Raw genomic sequence first — 27,343 nt, forward strand, 5'->3', positions numbered from 1 at the left:
CTGATGCAAATGGAATTTTAGCAAGACTACTGTAACATCCTCACCTGTCTTGGTGTCACTGACCAAGCAAGTAATGAATTCTCCTATAGGACCACACAATCTGCTTGGTGGGAAATATGACCAAAAAGCATTACAGAATTGGACTTTGAAGGCTTTGGGGAAGACGAGTCTGTAGTGGAGGGTACTGTTTCCCTGGGTAACTCCATAGGTTTAGAGGTCAGTGGTGAGGATGTCAAGGAGATGGTAGTAAGCTATAAGGAGGAGCTGACTACTGAGGAACTATAAGACCTACAAAGGCAGCAAGAAACGGAGCCTGGATATCTGCTTAAGGAAGAGGATGAGGGAAAGGATAACATCGCCAGCACAGAGATTAAGGCAATCTTACGTACTGGGGAAAAGCAAAAAATTTTGTGCAAAAGTTCCATCCAGATAATGAAGATTTAGTGAGATAAAAACATTTCATGATCATACAATAGCCAATTTCAGGAAAGTGTTAAAGCATAGGCAAAAAATAGACATAATGTAGCATACAAAAAAACTAAAGAAAAGGTAAGTTGGGAAAAAATTCTGAAACTTGTATGCCTGGCAGCTCAATGCTACTAAATATAGTATACTCTACAGCCAAGGCCAACAAAAAAGTTGAAGGCCCGGTCAATTGGATACCATGTAGTTGTGAGGTGGGAAAATGTGTTTCGCAGATTGTATTACACCAGGTAACATCAGCAATGCCATAAACAACCTATCTAACAATAAATTGCCCGGCTGCGATGGTCTTCCTGCAGAAGCTTTCAAATTCTGCCACCTGATAATCTACATTTTTCTAGCTGCCCTATTCAATGCATGCATAATTCACCAGTTTCTAACAGACTCCCTACTCCTAGTTCACTTAATACCATTAATCAAAATTAAAATAAAGGATGCAGCTGACCCTGGCAATTACCACCTGATTGCAATCACTATGATCGCATTGAAGGTACTTGAGTCAGCTATTTTGGTGTGATTTCTCACCCTTTCTACACACCACTAACAACCGGTTCAGATTTAAAGCAAACCACTCACTATTACCTAATATCAGCCTCTCCCGTTTTCCTGTTTTGTAGACGTGAGAAAAGCATTTGACATAGTAAACTACCTGAAGCTCTCCTTAAGGCTGCAGAAAAGAGGCACACCACTATATTTAATTGGCAGTTTATATTGCTGGTTCTCCACACAGCAATTCTGTGTCAAATGGGGTAACAGAATGTCGTACACCTTCAGCACTAAACGGGCTTCGGCAAGGAGGGACTCTTTCCATGCCTGTTTAATACGTACACACATGCCCTGAATGTCAAACTGAACTCACTCCCAGTCAGGTGCACTGTTAACGAAACAACTATAAACAACCTCTGTTTCACCGACGCTATGGTTCTTATTTCCCCATCAGTGAAAGGTCTCCAAGACTCATCTACATTTGCCGCCAATATGCAGTGGAATTTGATATCCTATATAATGTAACCAAGACCCAGTGCCTGTTGCTGCTCCACAGATCGCTTAAGCATATTGCAGAACCACAAATTTTTCTTGGATATCATCGGCTGGAATTCGTGCATGAATTTCTGTATTTGGGTCACATTATCACAGACAACATAAAAGATACGGCAGACACAGAACAGAGGTGTCGTAAACTGTGTGCAACTGGCAACATGATTGCAAGGAGGTTTGCCTTCTGTCACCAAGACAAGAAACTGCTGCTCTTCTGCTCATATTGCTACAGTATCTGTGGGTGCTCCCTCTGGACGAACTATACCTGAGAGACCATGAAAAGTATCACTGTTGTGCACAATGACATTCTGAGATGCCTCACACATTACTCCTTGCTACCACTCTGCCACACAGATATTCACAGAAAACCGCCTGGACAACTTAAAAATCAATATAAGGCAAACTATGTCCAGTCTGATCACCCTAGTGTGGAACAGCAGCAGTATGCTCATACAAAGCATCCCGAGGAGTCTAAATTTTGGGAAAGATGGGAAAATGAGGCATTTGTTCCCTACATGACTTAATCTCTGTCTTTGCAAAGTGCCATCTGCAGAATCTGTCATTATATTATTATATTTCTGCAGTTTTGTTATTACTGATATTCTACTTTTTCATTATTACAGTGAATATTATCAATTTAGAAATTTTCTACATTCAATTCTTGTATTTAGCCCTCTGGACCTGGATACTGTAACCACCTAAGGTCTCTAGCTGCAATTTAATTATATACAATCTGTTCACCAATTATTATTACTTTTAATGCTTTTTTTTAAACTACTCTCAATAGTATTACTGTTCACCATTATTATGATTATCATTTATACTACTTCAGCAACTGTATGGATATTGCCGATTATTCATTTTTTTATCATGTTATCTCGTGTATCTACATTGTGTATGTTACTGTCTGTACTTTGTATACTCCATGTATATGGCCTTGAGCTGCATATAAAATTTATTATTATATTATTATAATTGTTATTATTATTTTGTTTTCAAGCAAAGGTAGTAGTAGCAGTAATCAACAGGTCAGCAAAGGTTAAATTGCTGTATATTTTCAACTGCATATTTTACTTCAATTGTGAATTTGACAAAAAATAGTAGTTTGCTGTGTTCTTTTGAAATACTTTATCACCTTGTCCTCCTCAACTGTATATCATGTTTGAATGTATTAGTTAATAGAAATAACACTAATTTTCATTTTAAAGTATATATGAAACCCACAAATAATTTGTTATACATTAATTTTTACTCTAGCAATGCTAAATAAATTAAGGTGTCAACATTTTCAAGTATGTATCTTAGAGCTCTTAGAATTTGTAGTCCTGAATTTTTGGAAGATGAGTTTAGAATTATTGATAAAATAAAGATTCAATGTGTTACTATCCACATTTTTTCGATATTTGTAAAAAAAAGCAAAAACAACACATTACAATCCAACCAGTGTTAACAAAGAACTTATGAATAATCTCAATTCATATAATATTGTACGGTAGTCCCCCGTATTCACGGGGAATGCATACCAGACCCCTGGTGAATAATCAAAACTCACGACTAGTGCATTTTATGATGAAATTGATGAAAAAAAAACAGGAATTTGTGGATATTTCTCATAGAAAAAATTAAAAGTTTTCTGAGACAATTTGTATTTGTCATAGCTACAAACCTGAGGTTTTAACAATAGGATCATTTCTAGCGCCTAGCTGGATCTGGTTAAAACGCAGATGAAAGCGAGGAATCTTGTGAGATCTGGCAACACGCGCATTTGTCAAGTGAAGAATGGTCAAGGACCACGCACCTACGCCACCACGTCAGTCTTTCCCAACTCAGGATGTCTGCTAGGATGTCTTAGCAGACAGAGGAGCGGCTAGAGGTAGACAGTATGTACATTATACTGCTATGAAAAATACAAATAGTCTTAGAAAATTTGTCATTGGTTCATACGCGAACAAACCTTCAGTCTTAACAATAGGATAGACTCATACTTGGAGGGAGGTACAAGACATCCTAAACCAGCTCCAGAAGAAATAACTTCCAGAGAGGGACTGAAGCCTGTGAAAAGCTAGATAAATTGATATCTAACAACTCAGACCCTGAGTGACGGTGACGTGCAATGATATATGGGAAAATCATTGAATAGGGAAACAAAGAAACTTTGACTGTCCAATAACAAACCAACACACCAGGGTTTCTTAACGCTCCGAACTCCTCCTTGCCAACGAGCAGAGCATGCGCTACTGAATCGAGGGTTTGATATTTGTCTACCAAGGGACCACACTATCATTATGACTACCTTACTCACCTGTATCAGACCATTCCAGCGAATGACGTGTCTATTCCTTAACTCGCCCAAAGGAAGAAGGAAAGGTACAGGAGACAGAAAGAGACCAGCCAACTCCCTCATTCTCTCATCCACACAATCATCTTAGTAAGATACAAAAGTGCCCTGTTAAGGGCAACTATGAGTTACACAACCTGTTGGGCAGTCACCAGAGAACCCAGGGAAAACGTGTCCGTAAATCTGTGGGCAACATCCTTAAGATACAAAGAGGCGAACGTGGACTGGTGTAACCAAGTACCAGCGCTCAGCACTCTATGTACAACCAAGTTCTTCTTGAAAGCCAGAGAGGGACCAATACCCTTAACGTCATGCGCTCTAGCCTGCACAGACGTGGGGGAGGAATCATCAAGCGTCAAGTATGCCTGTCTGATGGCTTCCTGTATCCAAAAGGAGATAGTATTCTTCGACACCTCTTTCTTTGCATGTCCTGTGCTAACAAAAAGACTGCGGCAGCCTGGTCTAAGGTGCTATGCCCTTTGAGATAGCATCGCAGGGCGCGGACGGGACACAACGAAAGCTCTTAAGCATCACCACCAAAAAGTCATTCAGTGATGGAATGGAAAATGAAGTGAACCTATCATCGTGCACAGAGGGATTTTTGGGTCTTGGCCATGAAGTCCGGGACAAATTCGAAGGACACCGACCCCCAACCCCTGGTGTGCTTCACATCATAGCTCAGACCGTGGAGCTCTCCTATCCTCTTCAAAGATGCCAAGGTCAGGAGGAAAGCTGTCTTGAGCATCAAGTTCCTGTCAGATGAGTGACACAAAGACTCATATGGACTCTTAGTGAAGCTCTTGAGGACCAAGAAATATCCCACATCAGAGGCTAGAGCTCCCTAGAACTAGACTGCTCAAACCCCTTAACTAGTGAGGAAAGTTCCCAGGACGAGGAGATGTCGATACCTCTAAGGCGTAACACTAACTCAGGGCCGCCCTGTAGCCACTAATGACATAAACGGACAAAAGTTTCTCATCTCTGAGGAAGGTTAAAAAGTCTGCTATTCGCTGAATAGAGGTTGCATGGGGGGAAAAAACCCCGTTTACAAGACCAATCACAGTACATCGCCCATAGCCTTGGTAAACCACAGAGGTTGACCTTCTGAGACTACTGGACATATGCCCTACTGTTCTCTGAGAAAAGCCTCTCTCAGAGGAGATACTTGATAGCCTCCAACCATGAAGAGACAGGGATTCTACTGACTGGTGGAACCCTTCCGCATGCGGCTGACACAGGAGATGCCACCAAGGCATAATTTCCTTCGGAACCTCCAACGACTACAGCAGATCTGGAAACCATTCTGCCTGAGGTCACAGAGGGGCTGCCAAAGTCATCCTGAGACCCTATGAACTCATCAGTCTGTTCAGAACCCGATGGATCAAACAAAACAGAGGGAAGGCATACACCTCCAGGTTGTCCCAGGGATGTTGTAACACATTCTCTGCTACACCAAAGGATCTGGAACCACTGAACAGAATATCTCCAGTTTTGTGTTGAAATGAGTTGCAACAAGATCCAGCATGGGTCTCCCCCAAACCAGGAAGAGCTTGTCTGCTACTACTTGAAGGGACCACTCTATGCCTAGGATCTGATCCCAATGACTAAGTTTGTCTGCGACCACATTCCGTTTGCCTGAGATATACTTCAGTGAGAGCCATACTGAATAGCAGACCGCCCACTGGTGAACCTCGATGGTCAAGGCGTGAAGTTGACGTGAAACCAGACCTCCCTGCTTGTTCACATAGGCGACCACCATGGAGTTGTCAACATGAGAACGACAGAATGACTCTCAACTTTCTCCCGAAACTCCTTCAGACCCAGGAAGGCTGTCTTCAACTGCCAGATGCTGATATGCTACTGTTTGTCCTCCAAACTGCAAATGCCTGAAGCAATGAGGCTGCCTAAATGAGCCCCCAACCTGCGAGGGAGGCGTCTGAAAACAGAAGGAAGTCCAGAGGTAGAGAACGCAGAAGGACACCCTTCAAAAGATATCGGTTGTCCAACCACTAAAATAGGTCTTCTCTTACTTTCAGAGACAGAGGAACCTCTAACAGTGTGAGTCCCCACCGGAGACCAGATTTCCCCCAGTCTCAATTGTAGAGACCGAAGATGATGCCCATGAGGGACCAGCTTCTCCAGGGGAGACAAAACTCCTATAAGAACCTGCCACTGATAAGCTGACTAATGTGGTTCCGAGAGGAAGTCGCATGCCACTACTCACAACTCTAACTCTGATCCGCCGGGAAAACTCTTGCAACTGCCGTATTGATGACCATGCCAGGTAAAGAATACTTGACTGGGTACAAGGTTTGACTCTTTGTGGTTAACCACGCTGCCCAGTTCCAGACAAAACCGAAGCAGATGATCTCTGTCCTGCAGCAGCTTTTCCCTGGAAGCTGCCAGGACCAACCAATCGTCGAGTTACCTCAGCAAACAGATCCCCTGAGCATGGGCCCAACTTGATACAGAGAGAAGACCCTTCTGAACACTTGAGGGGCTGTGGTAAGCCTGAAGCCTTGTCCCCGAGAGAGAAGCAAAGGAACTCCTTGAACACCAGAAGACTAGGGATCTGGAAGTATGCGTCCCTCAAGTCATTGACAGCATGAAGTCCCCTTCCCTCACAGCTGCCAACACTGAACGCGGGTCTTTATCTTGAACCGTGTCTTCCTGATGAAGTGATTCAAGGTGGACAAATCGATCACAGGTCTCCAACCCTCCCGACTCCTTGGGCACCAAGAATATGTGACTATAAAACCTTGGAGACGGATGCACCACTTCCTCTATTGCATCCTTGTCCAATATCTTCTGCATTTCTCCTGAAGAGCCAAGAACTTCAGAGAATCTGGAGGACATGCCCTTTGAGCTGTGGCTTGTTTGAGAGAGGAGGAGGGAAGCTGAATGGAGGTAGGTACCCTACCGGAAGGACATCTACCACCCACTTCACGCCCAACAACTCAGCCACTTGGCCCGATGGCCCGCCAAGCAACCCCCCCCCTTGGCAAAGGAGAGGGGAGAGGCGGCAACCTACCGACGAACCCCTTTACCTCCAGGCGACGATCTTCGTGACTACTGCTGGGCAGGGGGAGGAGGAGGAGTCAGACGCCTCAGAGGACGAGACTCCGACTTAAACAGTCTGGTGCACCAAGTTCTTGGTGTCGGCCCGGCGCCAGTCTATCGCATCCTCCAACTTGGTTCGAGGGAACAAAAATAGAGATTCCAACAGATCCCCATTTCTCGACGCCCGCAAGGATTCAGGGTCAATTGATCTTTCCATCCTGAATAAAGCCGCATCTCTTCTAATCAGGAGAAGGTTAGCCCATAAATTAACACTGAGGTAAGCCATATACAAGAACGTATTGCCTCCGGACTGCAACAAACTGGCAAGAGAAGATGCAGTCACCAACCGTTCTTGGGACCTGTCAGAAGCTATCTTGGCAATGACCATAGAACAGAGCCAAGAAACCATCTGCAACATGGAGGCAGCCATAGATTCCAACGTTGAGGCATCTTGTGGCAACAACAATGGAGCCACTGACTTCAGCTGCTCCAAAGTCCAACCCGGCTTCAAACAAATGACGTCCGGGTTAAGATGACGCAACATAAAAAAAAGCAGTGTTCATAGCATAGTACTTCTTATGCCTCGTGAGAGATGGGGGTAGCAGCTTGGGAGAGCCTTAGCACAAAGCGAACTGTCTTGATCTGAAAAATACTGCGAAGAAGTGAATTTTCCGCGAATGAGCAAGTCTGCGAATCCAGAGAACGCGAATATGGGGGTTCCCCTGTATTTACACAGCATTCCTCACAAAGAATGTAATAAGATTTTATTGGTCAAACTTCAAAAGTACTATGCCATTTCAAAAGGTAGCTAGCCGCAACATCTGGCAAGAGGAGAGACAGAGTGGCGGCGGAAGGGAGCTGTCTTTGTCATCTGTTGGAAGGGAGTCCAACTCGTCCCCATGATTATGACGAGTCATGAACCCATCCAAGAAGAGGTCATCCAGCGGAAGAAAACACATCAGCAGGGCCGAGTCATGTATGAGGAGTTTCATGTCGAGCGGCCTACCGTCATTGGGCACTACAATAGGCACATGGGAAGAGTTGATCTCTTTGATCAACTCATCCAGTATTATCCCTTTGCTATGAGAACCAGGAGGTGGACACAGAAGCTCCTCAAATACATTCTTCAGTTGGCCCTCCAGAATGCCTACATCCTCTACTGTGGGTACTATAATCCAGACCTCCGGAGGTTGTCCCACATCCAGTTTCTCGAGGTAGCTGGGAATGCCCTCATCAACTTTAATCCCGATGAGTGGCCTTCCATCACTGCCCCCTTGCCCCGAGCTCCAGATCTGCCCCTAGAGGAAAGAGCAGATGTTAGGAGGGCCAACTTCGGTCGTCCTGCTCCTGCCACTGCTGCCCTTGATGATCCCGCCCGCGCTCAGATTCAGACTTCTCATCGGATAGTGGACCCTGTGTGTTGGCTGCAGCCAGGGGATCACACACTGGAGCTCCTACAAGGGCGCAGGCAGAAACGGTGCCGGGTGTGCCATATGAATGACAGAAGGAGAGACACCCGGTTCTTCTGTCGCACCTGCAATATAGCTATTAGCAGGTTCAGGGAGTGTGACCGCAAGTACCACAGTGAGGTCATATATTGGAGTGCGCCTGCCCAAGGGACAACGGAGGGCGTGTCTCCCTCCTCCAACTGTACCTCGTCATGTCGAGAGGAAAAAAATGCAAGACTTCAATGGAAGAGGGAGACAACAAGAATAGAACGAAGAGTCAGGATTACGAGTGAATATTCTGCATTTATTTTAAATTTAGTTTTATATTTATTACAAGTTTTTATATATCTGTATTAAATGATGTGTTATTTCATTTTATGCAAAAAGAAAAGTTTCACCTTCATTCCTTTTAGTTATGTATTCGTACCAAAATAAAAAAATGTAATATATATGTATATATAATATATATATATATATATTATATATATATATATATATATATATATATATATGTGTATATATATATATATATATATATATATATATATATATATATATATATATATATATATATATATATATATATATATATATGTATATATATATATATATATATATATATATATATATATATATATATATATATATATATATATACTATACATATATTACATTTTTTTTATTCTGGTACGAATACATAACTAAAAGGAATGAAGGTGAAACTTTTCTTTTTGCATAAAATGAAATAACACATCATTTAATACAGATATATAAAAACTTGTAATAAATATAAAATTAATTTAAAATAAATGCAGAATACTCACTCGTAATCCTGACTCTTCGTTCTATTCTTGTTGTCTCCTCTTCCATTGAAGTCTTGCATTTTTTTCCTCCCGACATGACGAGGTACAGTTGGAGGAGGGAGACACGCCCTACGTTGTCCCTTGGGCAGGCGCACTCCAATATATGACCTCACTGTGGTACTTGCGGTCACACTCCCTGAACCTGCAAATAGCTACATTGCTATATTGCAATATACAGATATAGATATAACTATATATCTATATATCTATATTTAAATCTATATCTAAATCTACATATATATATATATATATATATATATATATATATATAGTATATATATATATATATATATATATATATAGATATATAGATATATAGATAGATATAGATTTAGATATATATATATATAGATATATATATACATATATATATATATATATATATATATATATATATATATGTATAATATATATATATATATATATATATATATATATATATATGTATATATATATATATATATATATATATATATATATATACACACACATATATATATATATATATACAGTAGAGCCCCGGCTCACAGCCGTATTAGAACTCGACATAATCGGATTTCGCCACTAAATTTCCAATAAACTTTGTATCTGTGTTCATACAAAAAACCAAATTCCGACCCCCAGATCATATGATGTTTGTAAACAAAACTGTTTCCGCCAGCCGCTGCTAGTTGGCGTCATCCAGTGTTACCAAATGTAGCATAATTTCATGTTTTTTACCATAATTTGACCCAAGAATTGGAGCTTAGCATAAATTCTATCATACTTAGGGTTCCAGTACAATTTTAGAATGTATTTTCACTAAAATTTTAAATAAACTGCTGAAAATTCCTCAATTTCATACACAGCCATAGTTAATATATGTATCTTCCTTGTGGAATTACCTCAAAAGCAGCACTAACAAATGAGTTGATTAATAAGTTTGAACCCAACAAAGGAATGTTAAATTCTGTGAATATAAATACCCACAGTGGCATGACAAACGATCAGTAAAGTGTTAATAATGTTTTTCCTCATAAGTAAAATTGATTTTTTCCTTTTTTAAGTTTTATTTTTTCAAGTTATCAAATTTTAATTGTCTAAAGTGATTTTCAAAGAATTTTCAAGTATTTATTAATTGTGTATGTGATGTTAAAGAAAAATGGTGGTTCAGTGGCATGATAATGATCAGTAATAAGTATGTAAGTTTTTCTTCTTGAGTAGAGACTGGTTTGTTTGTTTTCCTTTTTTAGTTTTAATTTTTTAGTTGATATCAAAATTTTATATTTGAAGTAATTTTCACACATTTTTCAAGTATTTATTAATTGTGTATGTGACCTGTTAAAGGAAATAGTGTCTCAGTGGCACGATAATGATGCAGTAATAATTAAAATTTGTGTTTTTCTTCTTGAGTAAGACTTATTTATTTTCCTTTTTTAGTTTTAATTTATTAATAAAGATATCAAAATGTTGAATAACTTCCGAAGTGATCTACACACATTTTTCAAATCGTATACTAGTAATTCCATATGTGATCTGTTAAAGAAAAATGGTGCTTTATTTTGAGTTTGCTAACAAGTAAAGATCATCAAATAAATAGTTATACTACTGCAATTCGTCATTTGTAACATTTCACCTAATATAGAAATATTTTAAATTTCCATTACATTGTTGTTTTAGTTCAAATGTATTAGAAAAATGAGATAATGATAGATTAATAGCATAATTCTTGCATAAAATTGCACCACATTTGGCATATATTCTTGCTATTTCGCGTACATCTGACTTGGACCGACTAGCATAATTTAGCAAAACTTGTTGGTAACACTGGTGACGCCACTCTCAGCAGAGTTTAAAGTCTGCAGCTACTGCTAACAAACAGTCAAATACGTGTCTCGCACACCTTGTGCGCATTTCGTTTGCTTTTTCAGCGGTATTTACTGTAAACGCAGTTACCTCTTTATTCATGATGGTTCCAAGACAGCCACTTCACACAAGGCGAAGAGGAAAAGTGTTTACATGGCATCTCATGTTTTCCTTCTTCAAAATGTTTCCTCCATTCCCAACTCCAAAATAAACCTTAAGTTTTGTCTATCCTCTCCTCTATAAGACAATGCTCACACATGAGGCGTGCATTTCAGTAGCATATGCAATACGTATTTAAGTGTTAGGTTTGGAGTGAAGGCAATGTTACGTACGTAGGTTACATGTGCGGTTTGGTAGCGAATGCAATCTTTGAGCTTTGTTAAGCTTGCCGGTAAATAAGATGTTAGCCATAGATTAAATCAGAGAAGCCACTATGGTATATATAAGCAGAGTAATTAAGACGATTCTTTTATGCCTACTGCAATACGTCAATGTTTACATGCAAGATTTGGTAGTGAAAACACTGTTACATGCGTAACATGTGCGGTTCGGTGGCAACGCAATCTAAGCTTTTTAAGCTTGCCAGTAAAGAAGAGGTTAGCCTTAGCTTAACTCAGAAGCGGCTATGGTATACAGTAATTATAGAAATAAAGTCGATTCTTGTATGTCTACGTACTGTAAAAATACGTCAATGTTTACGTGCGAGATTTTGTAGTGAAACCACTGTTACCTACGTAACGTGCGGTTTGGCAGCAACGCCATCTTTAAGCTTGCTGGTAAAGAAGAGGTTAGCCTTAGCTGAAATCAGAGAAGCCGCTATGGTATACGTAGAAGTTATTGAAATTAAGAGATTCTTTTATGTTTACTATAAAAATAAGTCAATGTTTACATGTGAGATTTGGTAGTGAAACCACTGTTATATACGTAATGTGTGCGGTTCGGTAGCAATGCAATCTTTAAGCTTTATTAAGCTTGCTGGTAAAGAAGAGGTTAGCCTTAGTTTAAAATTTAAAGAAGCTGCTATGGTATATGTAGCAGTTACAGAAATTATGACTCGTCTTTTATGTCTACTGTAAAAATACGTCAATGTTTATGTGAGATTTGGTAGTGAAACCACGTAACGTGTGTGGTTTGGTAGCGAACGCAATCTTTAAACTTTGTTAAGCTTGCTGGTGAAGAAGAGGTTAGCCTTAGTTTAAATCAGAGAAGCCGCTATGGTATACGTAGTAGTTACAGAAATTATGACTATTCTTTTGTGTCTACTATAAAAATACGTCAATGTTTACGTACAAGATTTGGTAATGACACCAGTTTACATATGTAACATGTGCGCGGTAATGAACGCAATCTGTATGCTTAGTTTGTAAGCGTCCTCGTAAAGAGGTTAGCCTGATATTAAACTCAAGAGATGCTGGTACGTAACGTAATGGTATAGTAATTATAGAAATTAAGAAGATTCTTTTATTTATAGGTGTATATATTTACCATGTACCATAATTATTTTTCTTAGTCCAATAACCTTAAAACCAACCCTGATATTAGAAAAAAAATTTGCCGTCGTAGAAGACGCTCCTGTTTTATAAGGATATTTTATGGAAACAAAACCGTTAGTAAAACCATTATATCATAACATTTAACTAAAAGATAGTTTTAGTGATTTTGTATACAGTATTACAGTCGACTGTAATACTGAACGTAAACGTTTATAGGTTTATATCGACGATATGGTTTGTTTACTACCATAGTCCCGCTATAAGCCACCAGGGCTGCGCTATGTTACATCCTTTCATGCAACATCCTGCCGACTTAATGTAGGCAATTGTTCGTAAATTCTTGATAACAAATATAAATTGGGTTTAATTTTAATAGTTTATTAATTCACTGTAATAATTAGACATGCTTTTCAATGATTTATTATGTTAGCAACACGTTTTGTGCTTACCCACTACACTGAAGTCTTACTTGCATAGTTACCTAGGTAGCCTATGGCGCTCGGTCAACAATCAGATGGACATAGACCAGTTTTCTTTTATACAGTAAATTATACATTAAAAAGTACTTAAAAGTATACATATAAGTTTAATATGATATTTATTTAACACTGAACTTAGTTAGCTGTATTTTACATGTAGTGTATTGTATAAAAAGGCAAAGGTAGGGTAATAACTGGTGGTCAAGAACGGATTAATCCATTTTCAGTTATTTCTTATGGGAAAACTTGGTTCATTTCTTGAAAGAATCGAATTTCAACGCTCCTTTTGGAATGAATTAGCGTCGAGGTCCGAGGCTCTACTGCATATATATAATATATATATTATTATATTAAATATTAAATAATATATTATTAATTAATATTAATTATATATATATATATATGTATACATATATTATAGTATATATATATATATCAGATATAATTAATAGATATATGAGATGATAGTATAGATATCATCGATAGATATAATCTAGATACGTATATATATAGATATATGTAGATATATATAGATATTGGTATTTTTGGGTAGGCAAAAAATCTAACATTCTAGTAATATTCAATTATTTACCTTCATTTTGAAACAAATTGGAAGTCTCTAGCACAGTATTTTGATTTATGGTGAATTTTTGAAAAAAACATTTTCCTTCCCTCCGCACGCGGTATCTCCGCCGCAAATCTCCGAAATGCTTACGTCACATTGTTGTAATATTTGCCCGTTTCATATTAGCCATTATATAAGAGTAGTATATATGAAAATGTGCGCAATTTCATGTAGAATACAAAAAAATAATTCATGGTCGTAGCTTTTATTATTTTTGAAATATTTGCATATAAATCACGATAAATAGAAAAAAATTGACGTTCGGTCAACTTTGACTCAACCATAATGGTCGAAAAACGCAATTGTCTAAAACTCTTACAGTCTAGTAATATTCAATCATTTATCTTCATTTTGAAACAAATTGGAAGTCTCTAGCACAATATTCCGATTTACGATGAATTTTTGGAAAAAACATTTTCCTTCCTCCGCGCACGGTATCTCCACCACAAATCTCCGAAATGCTTACGTCACGTTGTCATAATATTTGCACCGTTTCATATTAGCCATTATATAAGAGTAGTATATATGAAAATGTGCACAATTTGATGTGGAATACAAAAAAAAAAAAAATTCATGGTCGTAGCTTTTATCATTTTTGAAATGTTTGCATATAAATTACAACAAATTGAAAAAAATCGATGTTTGGTCAATTTTGACTCAACCGAAATGGTTGAAAAACGCAATTGTAAGCTAAAACTCTTACAGTCTAGTAATATTCAATCATTTATCTTTATTTTAAACAAATTGGAAGTCTCTAAGCACAATATTCCGATTTATGGTGAATTTTTGAAAAAAACATTTTCCTTTCCTCCGCACGCGGTATCTCTGCCGCAAATCTCTGAAATGCTTACATCAAATTATCGTAATATTTGCATCGTTTCATATTAGCCGTTACGAGTTCATGCATCATTTTGTAATAATTTTTGTGTTGCTTTGATCGTTTTACAATGTGTTATATACCAAAATGATCGCAATCTAGTGTACAACACAATGAAAAAAAATTAACTCGTTAGCTTTAACTGGTTCGCTCACAGTGCGATTTGCATAAATTATATATGACTTTTTTTTTTTTTTCCTGCAGTCATATATTCCAATATTTATGTATGATAATGATATTTTTTTTCATTTCTGATGGTTGCATACTAAACTTCAGGCAATGACAAAAAAGGAGCCAAAAATGAACTCTTAAATCTTGAAAACTAAGCATGCTGTGATTTTTTGAAAAAAAACTTTTTTCATGCTTCGGCGCTCACTCCCGGACCTCGCTGGTATACGGGAGACGATTTCTGAAATACCGCTTCGACATTTAAGGGTTAATACCCAAAACAGAAATATGCATTCAAAATAAATATTATTTATCAACACTGTCTTTATAAAAATACAAAGGAAAACTTTGAACGCCCGTATCTCAAAACTATACTTATTGACCTTCAAAATCTATCTTCTCACTTAGTTTTAAAGCTATAGCACTGAAATTTGGTATATGACTCAGAAAAACATTATAGAACAATCAAATGAAGCCCTGTTTTCCAATTTTTTTTTCTTTTTTTATAAATTTGTTTTTCCTGATTTATAGGGTTTATTTTTTTACCATAATGAAAAATTCATATCTAGCAAAAAACAAAAACTCCTCCTTTGATTGGAGGTCTACATCAGGTCTATATATGGTAGTAATCCCAGGTCTTAATATTAAATATCAAGGGGGAAGATAGAATTTGAAAAAAAAGTTATTTTCAGGATAAATTTCCCTGGCGTCACAAAACCGAAGGTCAGAGATGAAAATCATATGTGGTTTGGAGATGTCCCAAGTCACCTTATCGAGTGGTATGAATATCAAAGTCCTTTCCTTTAAAAATGGCATTAGACGGCCAACCCCCTTAAAGGTAGACCTGTCATTTCAGTAATGAAATTTTGAGAATAACCACAATTATTATACAGTGTGTTCCATGTAAGTATTCATGTTAAACTCCTCTACTTCCTTGTACTGCACCATTACTTCATTCTTGAACCTTTGTTGATATCGCAGCTTAGTTCTCATTGTGATTACTTGGCTAATCCTGATTGAATGATAGTGGTTGATATAAAATAACCTAATACAAATATTCTTCCAAACAACTCATAAGTCCTAGAAATGCTGAGAGACAAGACAGCATTAACCCAAAGCTCAAATTACTGCATCTCACAACAGATAACGTATTAGGGCCCGAAGAGAAGCATTGGCAGATACAAGCATGTTGCTACAGCATCCAGCCTACGCCAACATAGCTCCAACACAAAGTCTTTAATGCCATTCTAAGCCTGTCATTCTATGCAATAATGCAAGAGCTCATTATGGGTTGCCCTTTCAGGGAATGACTACAATTATTATACACAGTGTGTCTATGTCAGTATTCATGTCAAACTCTTCTTCCTTGTACTGCACCATTACTTCATCCTGGAACCTTTATTGATATTGCAGCTTAGCTCCCATGGTGATTACTTGGCTAGGTCCATTGGTTGAATGATAGTGGTTGTATATGAAAAAATAAAACCTAATACAAATATTGTCAAACCCATAAATCCTAGAAATGCTGAGAGGCAAGACAGCATCAACCCAAAGCTCAAATTACTGTATCTGACAATAGATAATTGTAAATACCTGAAAATACAATCTTTAAAGATACAATTTATCTGTTTTGAGTGTCCAACCACTGCAGTATCAATATATGCAGATCTGAAGATTTTATACAATATAAAAAAGATAAAGTGCTTAACTTCTGATCAGATAACCAACTCGTTAGCCAAGGTATTAATGAGCACAGAGGGTAAAAATCCAGTTCAGACAGCTTTGCACACTTGATGCAGCAATACTTTTTTCTAAGTATCAAAAACTTAGCCATGAGACCTGTAGTTATCAAAACAATACCAAAGTTTGAACTAAATAAGCCAATGTTTACAATACCAAATGTTGCTGTTGATATGGGTGGTCTGATCAAACTGCACTATTATTTTACTCCTCTACTGTCCAACTTTATAGGCATATGGCTGCAGGGCCCTACCTTTCAAGATTTTTGAGGATCTCATTTTCCCTTGAAGGCCCTGAACTTCCTTGTCCACTTCAGCAGATAAAAAAACACAGCATGAAATTATAAGCCCTCACAATGCATAGTGCACATCAATAGAGAAATGGTGGACTTCATGGTAATACAGTGAAGCACAAAGTGCTTAAGGGTTAGGTTGCATGATTCACTTACATTGTCACAGACAATGCAAAACTGAGGCCATCAGTACAATTTCTTTCCACCACAACACCAAAGCAGAATGACTATTATACCCTTTCCTCTACCACTAACCCCCCTGAACAACATTAGACCAAAGCACACAACACTTGCATTAAACCAATTGGCACACATACTAAGTAAGCACACCTGGCTATACAGAGGTAATAATCAAATGTTTCGCTCTCCAGAAATTTGTGTTCAATCAGCAACAGAGTAAAAAATTTAGAAATTTTGTGCATTTGCTAACAAATAACCCTCTGTACTGAAAAGGCCAATTAACAGCAAAGTGTAGTTACATAAGATACTTTTTGTATAATTCCCAATATATTTAGGGTTCTTCTGTTACGAAACGCAAGATCTTAACACTTAAAAAATACTTTAAGAGCAAAAGCATTCCTAAGTATGTCTGGACACAAAGAGTAATATTACATAAAACTATAATACCCTGACTTCATAAATTTCACCATCCAATTACCTTGCCAAGAGCTGAACCTACACAATGTATCATGAGACTAACAACTCAGATGTATGAATCATTTAAAATAAAAGATTTCATCCAGATATAATGCTAATTTTCCTAGTTACCGGTAATAACATAATACTATCATATATTTCATAACATAATGGATGCTGTGTACCATCAACTATAGATATTTTAATAAAAAGAAAAATTGATACTGTCAAAAAAGTGAACACATCATGAGGCCAATATTCTTTTTTCTAAAGTAATAGCAAGAGTTGTAGTAGAATAAATTTATACATCAGGGCTTCAATTCTACAGATCCTTAAAGCTTATAAAACAGATCCTAAAAGCTTACACGATAACACTAACTCACTGGATATAGTAACCTTCCATATACCAAATCATACTCTTATTCTAATACTAGCATAACTGTTCATTTAAGAACTTTATGCTATGAGAGAACTGTAGGCCCTTAAGTAGACCTTTCACATTGGCATACAGAATTTTGATTGATAAAAGTCTTTGTTCAATCTTACCATTACTTAAAGAGATGCAGGGAAACTGTAAGATGCCTTACCAAATGGTGGATGCTTAATGACATTTTAGAGAAGCCTAGTCAAAGTTCACCAAACAATCATCTTGAAAAGACAACCTATCTTCTGCATGACTGACAGGGCACGTTCACCTCCATACTCACAAGGCATGAGTCTTTATTATTATAACACAATTGATCAGTTAATTGCAATTAATCACAATCTCCTAAGATCACACAATGTTGTCTTAAAACCATGAATACCAATAAGTAGTTATGAGATTACAGGTCAGCCAGGGCTGAGCTGAGATTGTTGATGGTCATCGACAGACAGATGAGGAGTATTGACTATGTGGCATCTCAGGTCTAGGTATGAATCAAGTAAACAGATAATAAGATTAAACAGGAAGTTGAAACCAAGCCATCCAATATGCTCTTGCACTTTATTATATTTATTGCAAAAATCAACAGTGTTAATTGGTGAAATCTGTAACTTAATACATAAAACAAGATATCTGTATTACAAATAAATCCTTTATACTAAGAGCATGGAAATTGGTATAAACTAGGATACCCAAAAACTTCCTGTAAAAAAAAAAAGATCAACAAGGATGGATTGTTGGACCTGAGAAAAAAAATTTACGATTAATGAGATGGATACAACAGTTAACATCTAGTTGAGTAACGATTAATAACACAATAACAATTCTCTACATCTAAATGTAATTTTAGTTAGTAAATGTATTAGTAAATTAACTCATACTAAACACTAGACCATTCTAAACCACCACCTGAGACAAGTTTAGTGACAAACTATTCTGACACACACACACACACACACACACACACACACACACACAAAGATACAGAACTGTGAGTTAATAACATTACCAAGTTTTTGCTGAGCTTCTTCTTCTAGGGTAAGGTTAGGTGTGATGAGCTGTGGCTGAGATGCAAGTGAAGTATGAAGCTGAGGGGGATGACTCTGAGAGAGAGGGTGGTTTTGAGGCTCTAATTCTTGTATCTGGTTTGAGTTTATTAGCTGCTGCTGCTGCTGCTGCTGCTGCTGTGGTTGTTGACTTTGTAATTGTAACGCTACTTCCTCTAAACCTTCAGCTACTTTGTCCAACTGCTGTTCATTGGTTTGGGACTCCATGTTACTGCTCTCTTCAATGCTAGACTCATTGCTGAGAACTGAAAGAAATTATTTCTTACAAAAATTTTCTGAACATTTAAATATGCCTTTCATACTACAAATGACAGAGAGATACAAACTGACATGATAAATATTGTGATTAGGATGAATAAAGATGATGATGGGGATAATTAAGACAAATATTTTATAGCTTAGCCACTGAAGCATTATCAAAGGAGTTACCCTCATGGTTTTATGGAGCCCATGGCAGGACCATAAAGGTCACTCACTTGAAGACTAACAGCAGCTACCCAAAACACGGTTTGCTGTGTCTAAAACAATTTTTTGATCACTGATATAGAGTTAATGGTAATAAATCTTCTGACAATATATAGAAAAAAAGGGAGATTTTTATTTTAACAAAACAGGAATGCCAGCATTTTCCTGTAAAACACTGAAAAGTGTGGCTTTTGGGGTGCTCTTTTCACAATTCTGAAATGCTTGATTTTCATTTACAATTTAACATGACATTTTAGCAGATTTAAATAAATTCTGTTTGTTAATAATACTCATATAATGGAGTTTCATGAATACATATCTTATCTACATAAAAGTAAAGCTTTTGCAGTCAGGCACTTTAGTTCATGGAAATGTAATTAAATCTTATTGATATAAATATTTATTAAATATTTGTCCTTCATACTTCATTTAAAATATTTAAACTTTTATATATTCATTTCTATACATACTGTGCAGGGTATATTTGAATAGTTATACTTCATGGTTATTATAATAGATATTCAATGGAGTGACAGTATTTTGTCTCGCATTCTTGATGACACCCATGTGAACATTTTAAGCATTAAAACCCACGTAACATGGTGGATGACAGACAAATTTTGAAGGAATAAACACAATTACGTACTTTCTCTTAAAACTGAATTACATCATTGTCCCAGTCTCTACTTCCGCTCTTCCCTTTCTATGTAGAAAGTTCGAAAGATAACCCAAGTGAGCGTCTGAGTGTTTTAACACCCTTTAACCCACTAACTGGTCCCTGCCCTAATCTTCATTCATTCAAAATTTCTTGAGTGCTTCAAGCATTTTTTTGTACATTATAATTCTGTTGTATAGTGCTATTATATAAATTTTTGTTGTACATTATAATTCTGTTGTATAGTGCTATTATATAAATTAACATTTTTTCATTTCCTATTTCCCTAAAATGTATGCCATTTTATAAATCAATCAGGGTAACAAAGATGATCAACTCTTAATCTTAAAAACTAAGTGTGCTGTGATTTTTTGAAAAAAAAAAAAAAAAAAAAAAAAAAAAATCCGCTTCGGCGCTAACTCCCGAACGCTGCCGGCAAACGACAGACACTTTGGTAAATAGAGGCTCGGCGTTTAAGGGTTAAATTAAAGAAAAAATGTAAATTATATATATATATCATTATTATACTAATTAATATATATATATATATTTTATATATATATTAATAAAAAAATGTGTTATATATATATAAATTTATATATATATTATATTTATATAATATACATATATATGTATATATATTCTCCTACTTACGATGGGGTTAGGTTCTAAAAAAACCCATGTATGTCGAAAAAATCGTATCTTGACTATAGCCTAGCCTACACTAGGGTAATCAGTACCATCTTTACATATAGGGTAGCATAAACTACACTACAGTTTACTTATACATACATAGAATAGTAATGATTAATCTTAGCTAATTCTCTAGGTTCAATGCATATTGGCTCATGATAATTTAGTATTAAGAGAAACTAATAACTTAACAAGTTAGTATAACGTATACAATGATAGATACCATTGTAAATAGGACTCATATTCGGGCCGATATCGGTATATTTGAGCGATACCTATCAGGCTGCTGACGCCTATATGTAATTATGGAATAAAAACATAACGAATATATGCATCTTTTCTGTAAATCTCTTAAAAATTATACATTACTCTATCCTATTATACATTACTCTATCCTATTATATTGTATGTATTCTCATTTTACGTATTCTATCATAAAATACTAACAAAGTGGTCAATGTTTTGGTTTGGAAATAAGCTGATGGCGAATACGAGTTTATTTCATCATATTTAATTCAATCCGGAGCGAATTGTTTTGCTTCTAGTTATTGTTTTGCTTCTAGTTAGCATAATAGAATATCTAGATACTTTACTTATATGAGACAAGGTCATCTTTTCGTTGTGTTAATTATGTCGAAATATGAATTTAATACGTCTCGGGAACTAAACTATTTTTTTTAACAGATTGCTTTGTGGGTATGTTTATTGTGTAAGGAAAATTATGTGATTCCATTTGCTTTCTTCATAGTACGAGCTTTACCATTACATTATTTATCTTTTATCGGCGTGAAAACAGCAGTAAACTGTATTCTTTCAAGACCTGAAGTTTTTATTAAAATGATTCTCTCTAATCTTTATCTACAGTTGTGTTTGATCGCATAAGTTTAGGGGAGTTTTATCTTTGTTACCGATGCACAAGAACAGTCATTAGCACCTCGAAAAGTGTTCTCAGCTTCAGTTACAACTTTGTTTAAATTTAACAGTATGTTTCCTTGCTGATCTTTGATCTATAGCAAAAAAATTTATTACCTAAAAATATATCAGTCCTATTATACATAGCGTCATTTATAACATAACTCCGGCAATTGTTTACTATCGTACGATGGTTAAAATACAAGCCAAATGGATGTTGTCATTTAATTTGGTTGTACTCAGCAAGAAAGTTGTTTCTTGTTCGGTGGTTCATGGCTGTACACATTTACCAAAAGAGTAAAACGTTAAAACAAAACTTTCATAATTCTTTTTTGCTGTTTTTTTTTTTACTTTTTTTTTTAACTAGATGGGATAAAGTTAGGCTATTGTAATTTGGTCTGTCTCTCTTGTTGCCTAGTTGTACCTTGCTGGGCTGCACCCGCTAAGAGCAAAATTTTAAAATATTTTCACAATATTGTCGTATCAGTATTAATTGCTAACCCCATCATAAAATTGGATTATTGCAAGACGAATTATCCTAACCTGAACATTACCTGTGTATGTATGTATGTATGTTATATATATATATATATATATATATATATATATATATATATATATATAATATATATATATATATATATATATATATATATATATATATACAGGCAGTCCCCGGGTTACGACGGGGGTTCCGTTCTTGAGACGCGTCGTAAGCCGAAAATCGTCGTAAGCCGGAACGACGCTTGGAAATATGTCTTAAACTAATAAAAAGTTATAAAAACCTTACTTGTAATCCTTTGGTTACACTACATGTTGTTTCCTGTAGTTTTATGTACAACCTGGAGTTATTTTCATAAAAGAATGCTGGTTCTTGAAGGTAAAAACTATTGTAATCCTCTGGTGACACTACATTCTTGAAGTTTTATGTACAACCTGGAGTGATTTTGCCAAATCTTGAGGGCTACAAGAACAGCTGATTACTATTTACGTATCATATAGACTAATTAAAAGTAAATAAACGTATCTTTTTAAATTTAAAAGGCTTATTATTATTATATCAACAAACATTTCCTGCCATGAGTCAGAGGCCGTTAATGAAATGAAACACTTCTCTGTCCTATCTGTTCAGAAAATAAACGTTACGTCAATCCCCGAGACCATTGTTGCCAAAGCGTCTCTCTCTCTCTCTCTCTCTCTCTCTCTCTCTCTCTCTCTCTCTCTCTCTCTCTCTCTCCTCTCTCTGATCAAGATTTATACTGGATATGTCTCTCTTGATACTTCGATTTTGCCAATCTTGAGGGCTACAGAACAGTTGATTAATAATTTTATGTAATCATATTAGACTAAGAAAATGATAAATGTATCTTTAAATAGGCTTATATTATTAGTATCAACAAATATTTACTGGCATGAGTCAGAGGCCGTTTAACGAAACGAACACTTCTCTGTCCTTAACTCGGAGCGTCGGAAGACGCCTCTCTCTCTCTCTCTCTCTCTCTCTCTCTCTCTCTCTGATCAAATTACTGGATAATGTCTCTCTTTGGATACTTGGAATTTGCGTTGTTATCTAACCAGAAACTTCGTTTTGTTATTATTACTGGAAACAAGCAATGATTTTTTCATTATTTGCGCTTTTGGACTGTTATATGTAAACTTTGCGCACTGCAAGCTAGTATGTATTCATTCGCTCGGAACTAGTTCCGCATATGAGGCGTCCACTAAAAAACATCGAAAAATACGACATAAAAAAGTGTCGAAAATCATCATAACCTCAAAATTTTTGTTGTAATCTAACCAGAAACTTTATTTTTATTAATATACTGTGCTAAACTATAAAGGATTTTTATCATAGTATGAGTTTTTTGTTTTTTAAAAGCGTCGTTAACTCGGAGCGTCTGGAAGCATCAGCGTCGTAACCTCGGAACAAGCGTCGTAACCCAGGACGGATTTTTCCATTGAATATTTAAGAAAAAGCGTCGTAACCTCGGAACGTCGTAAGCCGGAACCGTCGTAACCGGGCCGGGGATCGCCTGTATATATATACATATATATATATATATATATATATAACATTAATACATTATATACATATGCACAGTGGACCCCATTCTACAATTTTACATGGGAACTTTCACCAACTGGCAAACTTTTCTATGGACCATATCTCTAAAATTATCACTTATTTGCTTTTTTCCATAGAGCAACACTATGTGTTTACTAATTACTGTATTTTTTCACTGAAGGAGAGAGAGAGAGAGAGAGAGAGAGAGAGAGAGAGAGAGAGAGAGAGAGAGAGAGAGAGAGAGAGAGAGAGAGAGTGTTTATAAAACATTGAAATCGAAGCACAGTAACTAGCTGGGGATGAGACTGGATAGGTCTGGTTAAACTATAGCTGTGGAGGAGTAAGAATGTTGGTTTTGAGTGTTGTCTACATATGAATTTCAGATTTTGAATATTTTTACAATGATTAAAGATGAAAATCAACAATGATGAAATATACTTGTGTACTTTTATGTGTGTGATAATCATAGTGAACTAATCTTGTAATGAAATATGGTACAGTAAATCAGACAAAGCAAAAATTACGGCATCACATACCAACGTATAAACTTGCTCACTCAATCTCGATCCTGGGTTTATTTATTTTTGTGTTTTTTTGTGTTTACGTTACAGTAATTGACATTTCATTAAAGGATATGTACAGTACAGTATTAATATACAGTAGAGAGAGAGAGAGAGAGAGAGAGAGAGAGATTCTATCATCATAGAACTTGCTACCGTTGGTTTTGAGTTGCCAACATATGACATTTGTATTTTCAATATTTTTACTATGATTAGATCAATATAATAATACAGTATAAATGGATTCTGTAAGTGAAATATATTTTATTGATATTTTACTTTTTTCTCATTAAAGGATACAAGAATTTTTTATTGCCTTTATGGGAGATGGTGAGGACTATCCAAAAAACGACTAAGCTGAGTATGACAAACCAAGAGGTTACTGTACTAAGTAAGTTTTCTATCATAAATGTATTTGTATGTAATAAAAAACTTATTAACATGACATAACAAACCTACCATTCTGTTTGGAGGAACATGTCCCATTGTTCTAAACTACCAACATATTTTAGATATACGTATGTACTATATATACAGTAGTACTATCCTAAAAAATGTACTGTAAGGTAAATATAATTTCAAAATAATTTTACTTCACAATAAAATATCAAATAAAATATACGTACATTATGCACAGTGCAGTGCAGCAGACAAAATGGGCAAATTATGTTTGGCAAAAGAAAATGTGGGTATCTGAATTATAAGGGATACTTAAGAGTAACAGTTGTAGGCAGGTATGAGATGATATTGGGGTGTTTTGGCATGATATTTAGAGCTATATTTTAGTTTAAACTGTCAAGTTGGGCAATTAACTGTTTGATGAAGTGTTAAATTGGGCAACTATAAGCATTCTAGGAGTGTATATACTTACCCCTAAGGGACAGGCAAAATATATATTAACCCTCTTACGCCGATTGGACGTATTAAACGTCGAGTCAAAATGTCTCCCGTATGCCGATTAAATATCATACGTCGGTTCAAAAGAGTTTTTTTAAAAATTCGCGGAAAAATACTTATAGGCCTACCAGCCGAAAACGTTTGTATCACGCGCCTTGGGGGATGCTGGGAGTTCACGGATCAAGGTGCTGTTTTGTTTACAATTGCTTTGCAGGCGCGCAAGCGCGAATTTCTTTCTTATCGCACTAAAAAGTATCAGTGACACATCTCAAAAATTATTTCGTCACTTTGACATAATTTTGGCACCACCATTTTAAATTATCCTTTACATGAAGTATTATATATGAAAATGTGCGCAATTTCATGTAAAATACAACAAAAAAATACTCATGATTGTAGCTTTTATCAGTTTTGAAATATTTTCATATAAATAACGATAAGTGCAAAAATTTCAACCTTCGGTCAACTTTGACTCTACCGAAATGGTCAAGAAACGCAATTGTAAGCTAAAATTCTTATATTATAGTAATATTCGATCATTTGCCTTCATTTTGCAACAAATTGGACGTCTTTAGCACAATATTTCAATTTATGGTGAACTTATGAAAAAACTTTTTCCTTACGTTCGTGCTATAACTCTTCCGATAAATTTTTTCGTGCGATTGTCCTAATGTTTGCACCCTTTTAAATTTGCCGTTACATAAAGTTTTATATATGGAAATGTGTGCAATTTCATGCAAAATACAACAAAAAACAACCCATGGTTGTAGCTTTTATCAGTTTCGAAATATTTTCATATAAATAACGTTAAGTGCAAAAATTTCAACTTTTGGTCAACTTTGACTCTACCGAAATGGTCGAAAAATGCAATTGTAAGCTAAAACTCTTATATTCTAGTAATATTCAATCATTTACCTTCATTTTGCAACGACTTGGAAGTCTCTAGCACAATATTTCGATTTATGGTGAATTTATGAAAAAAAAAAAAAAAAAAAAAAACATTTTCCTTACGTCCGCGCGGTAACTCTTCCGAAAAAAATCAGAATTTTTTTTGTGCGATTGTCGAAATGTTTGCACCATTTAAAATTAGCTGTTACATAAAGTCTTATATATGAAAATGTGCGCAATTTCATGTAGAATACAACTAAAAATGATTGAAAGTTGTAGCTTTTCTCTTTTTTTGAAATATTTGCATATAAATCATGATAAATAGAAAAAAAATCACGTTCGGTCGAATTTGACTCTACCGAAATAGTTGAAAAACGCAATTTTAAGCTAAAACTCTTACGGCCTAGTAATATTCCGTCATTTTTCTTCATTTTGAAACAAATTTGAAGTCTCTAGAACAATATTGTGATTTATGGTGAATTTTTGAAAAATATATTTACCTTCACTCCGCGCGCCGATTCGCGGCCGCAAGTCTCCGAAATACGTACATCGCATTATCCTAATATTTGCTCCTTTTCATATTAGCCGTTTTATAGAGTTTCATATATCAAAATGTGCGCAAATTCATGATGAATACAATAGAAAATAAGTGAAGGTTGTAACTTTTTCCATCTCCGAAATATGTGCATATAGAAAAATATATATATAAAAATTTCGACATTCGGTCAAATTTAACTCGTCCGAAAAATGGTCGCAAATCTGCAATTCTAAAATCTAAAACTTCTTACAGTATCGTATAATATAAAATCATTTGTCTTAATTTTGAAACAAATTGGAAGTCTCTAGAACAATATTTAGAATTACGGTGAATTTTTGAAAATAACATTTTTTTACGTCCGTGCGTTACGAATTCGTACATCATTTTGCGATAATATTTTTCTGGTGTTGCTTTTATTGTTTTACTATGTATTATATATTAAAATTATTGCAATTTAGTGTACAATACAACGAAAAAAAAGTAACTCGTTAGCTTTGACCGTTTTTTGCACAGCGTGATTTGAATACAATTATCTATGAATTTTTTTTTTTTTGCTACCATATCTCGCATTATTTACATATGATAATGATATTATTTTTCATTTCTGATGATTGCATACTAAACTTCAGGCAATGAAAAAAAAAAAAAAAAAAAAAAGAGCCAAAAAATGAACTCTTAATCTTTAAAACTAAGCGCGCTGTGAATTTTTTGAATTATTATTTTTTCCGCTTCCGCGCTCACTCCAAACCGGCGCCGGCATACAGGAGAGGTTTTGATTTTTAGGGCTTCGGCGT

The 27,343-nt window shown here is 35.8% G+C and overlaps 1 protein-coding gene across 8 annotated transcripts in view; it reads right to left on the reverse strand.

Moving 5' to 3' along the window:
- Positions 1-27,343, reverse strand: part of LOC135215582 (SRSF protein kinase 1-like) — a 335,971-nt gene that overhangs the window by 9,110 nt on the left and 299,518 nt on the right. For 5 of the 8 annotated variants that reach the window (XM_064250445.1, XM_064250447.1, XM_064250450.1 and 2 more), the window contains 2 exons: positions 18,819-19,121; positions 16,711-16,767 (listed from right to left, as the gene is read on the reverse strand). In XM_064250445.1, coding sequence (XP_064106515.1) covers positions 16,711-16,767; positions 18,819-19,121 — 360 coding nt within the window. The remainder of the gene's footprint in view (positions 1-16,710; positions 16,768-18,818; positions 19,122-27,343) is intronic. The other 3 variants (XM_064250448.1, XM_064250446.1, XM_064250452.1) reach the window with 1 other exon arrangement.

The sequence above is a fragment of the Macrobrachium nipponense genome, chromosome 5 (assembly GCF_015104395.2).
Source record: "Macrobrachium nipponense isolate FS-2020 chromosome 5, ASM1510439v2, whole genome shotgun sequence".
NCBI classification, from domain to species: domain Eukaryota; kingdom Metazoa; phylum Arthropoda; class Malacostraca; order Decapoda; family Palaemonidae; genus Macrobrachium; species Macrobrachium nipponense.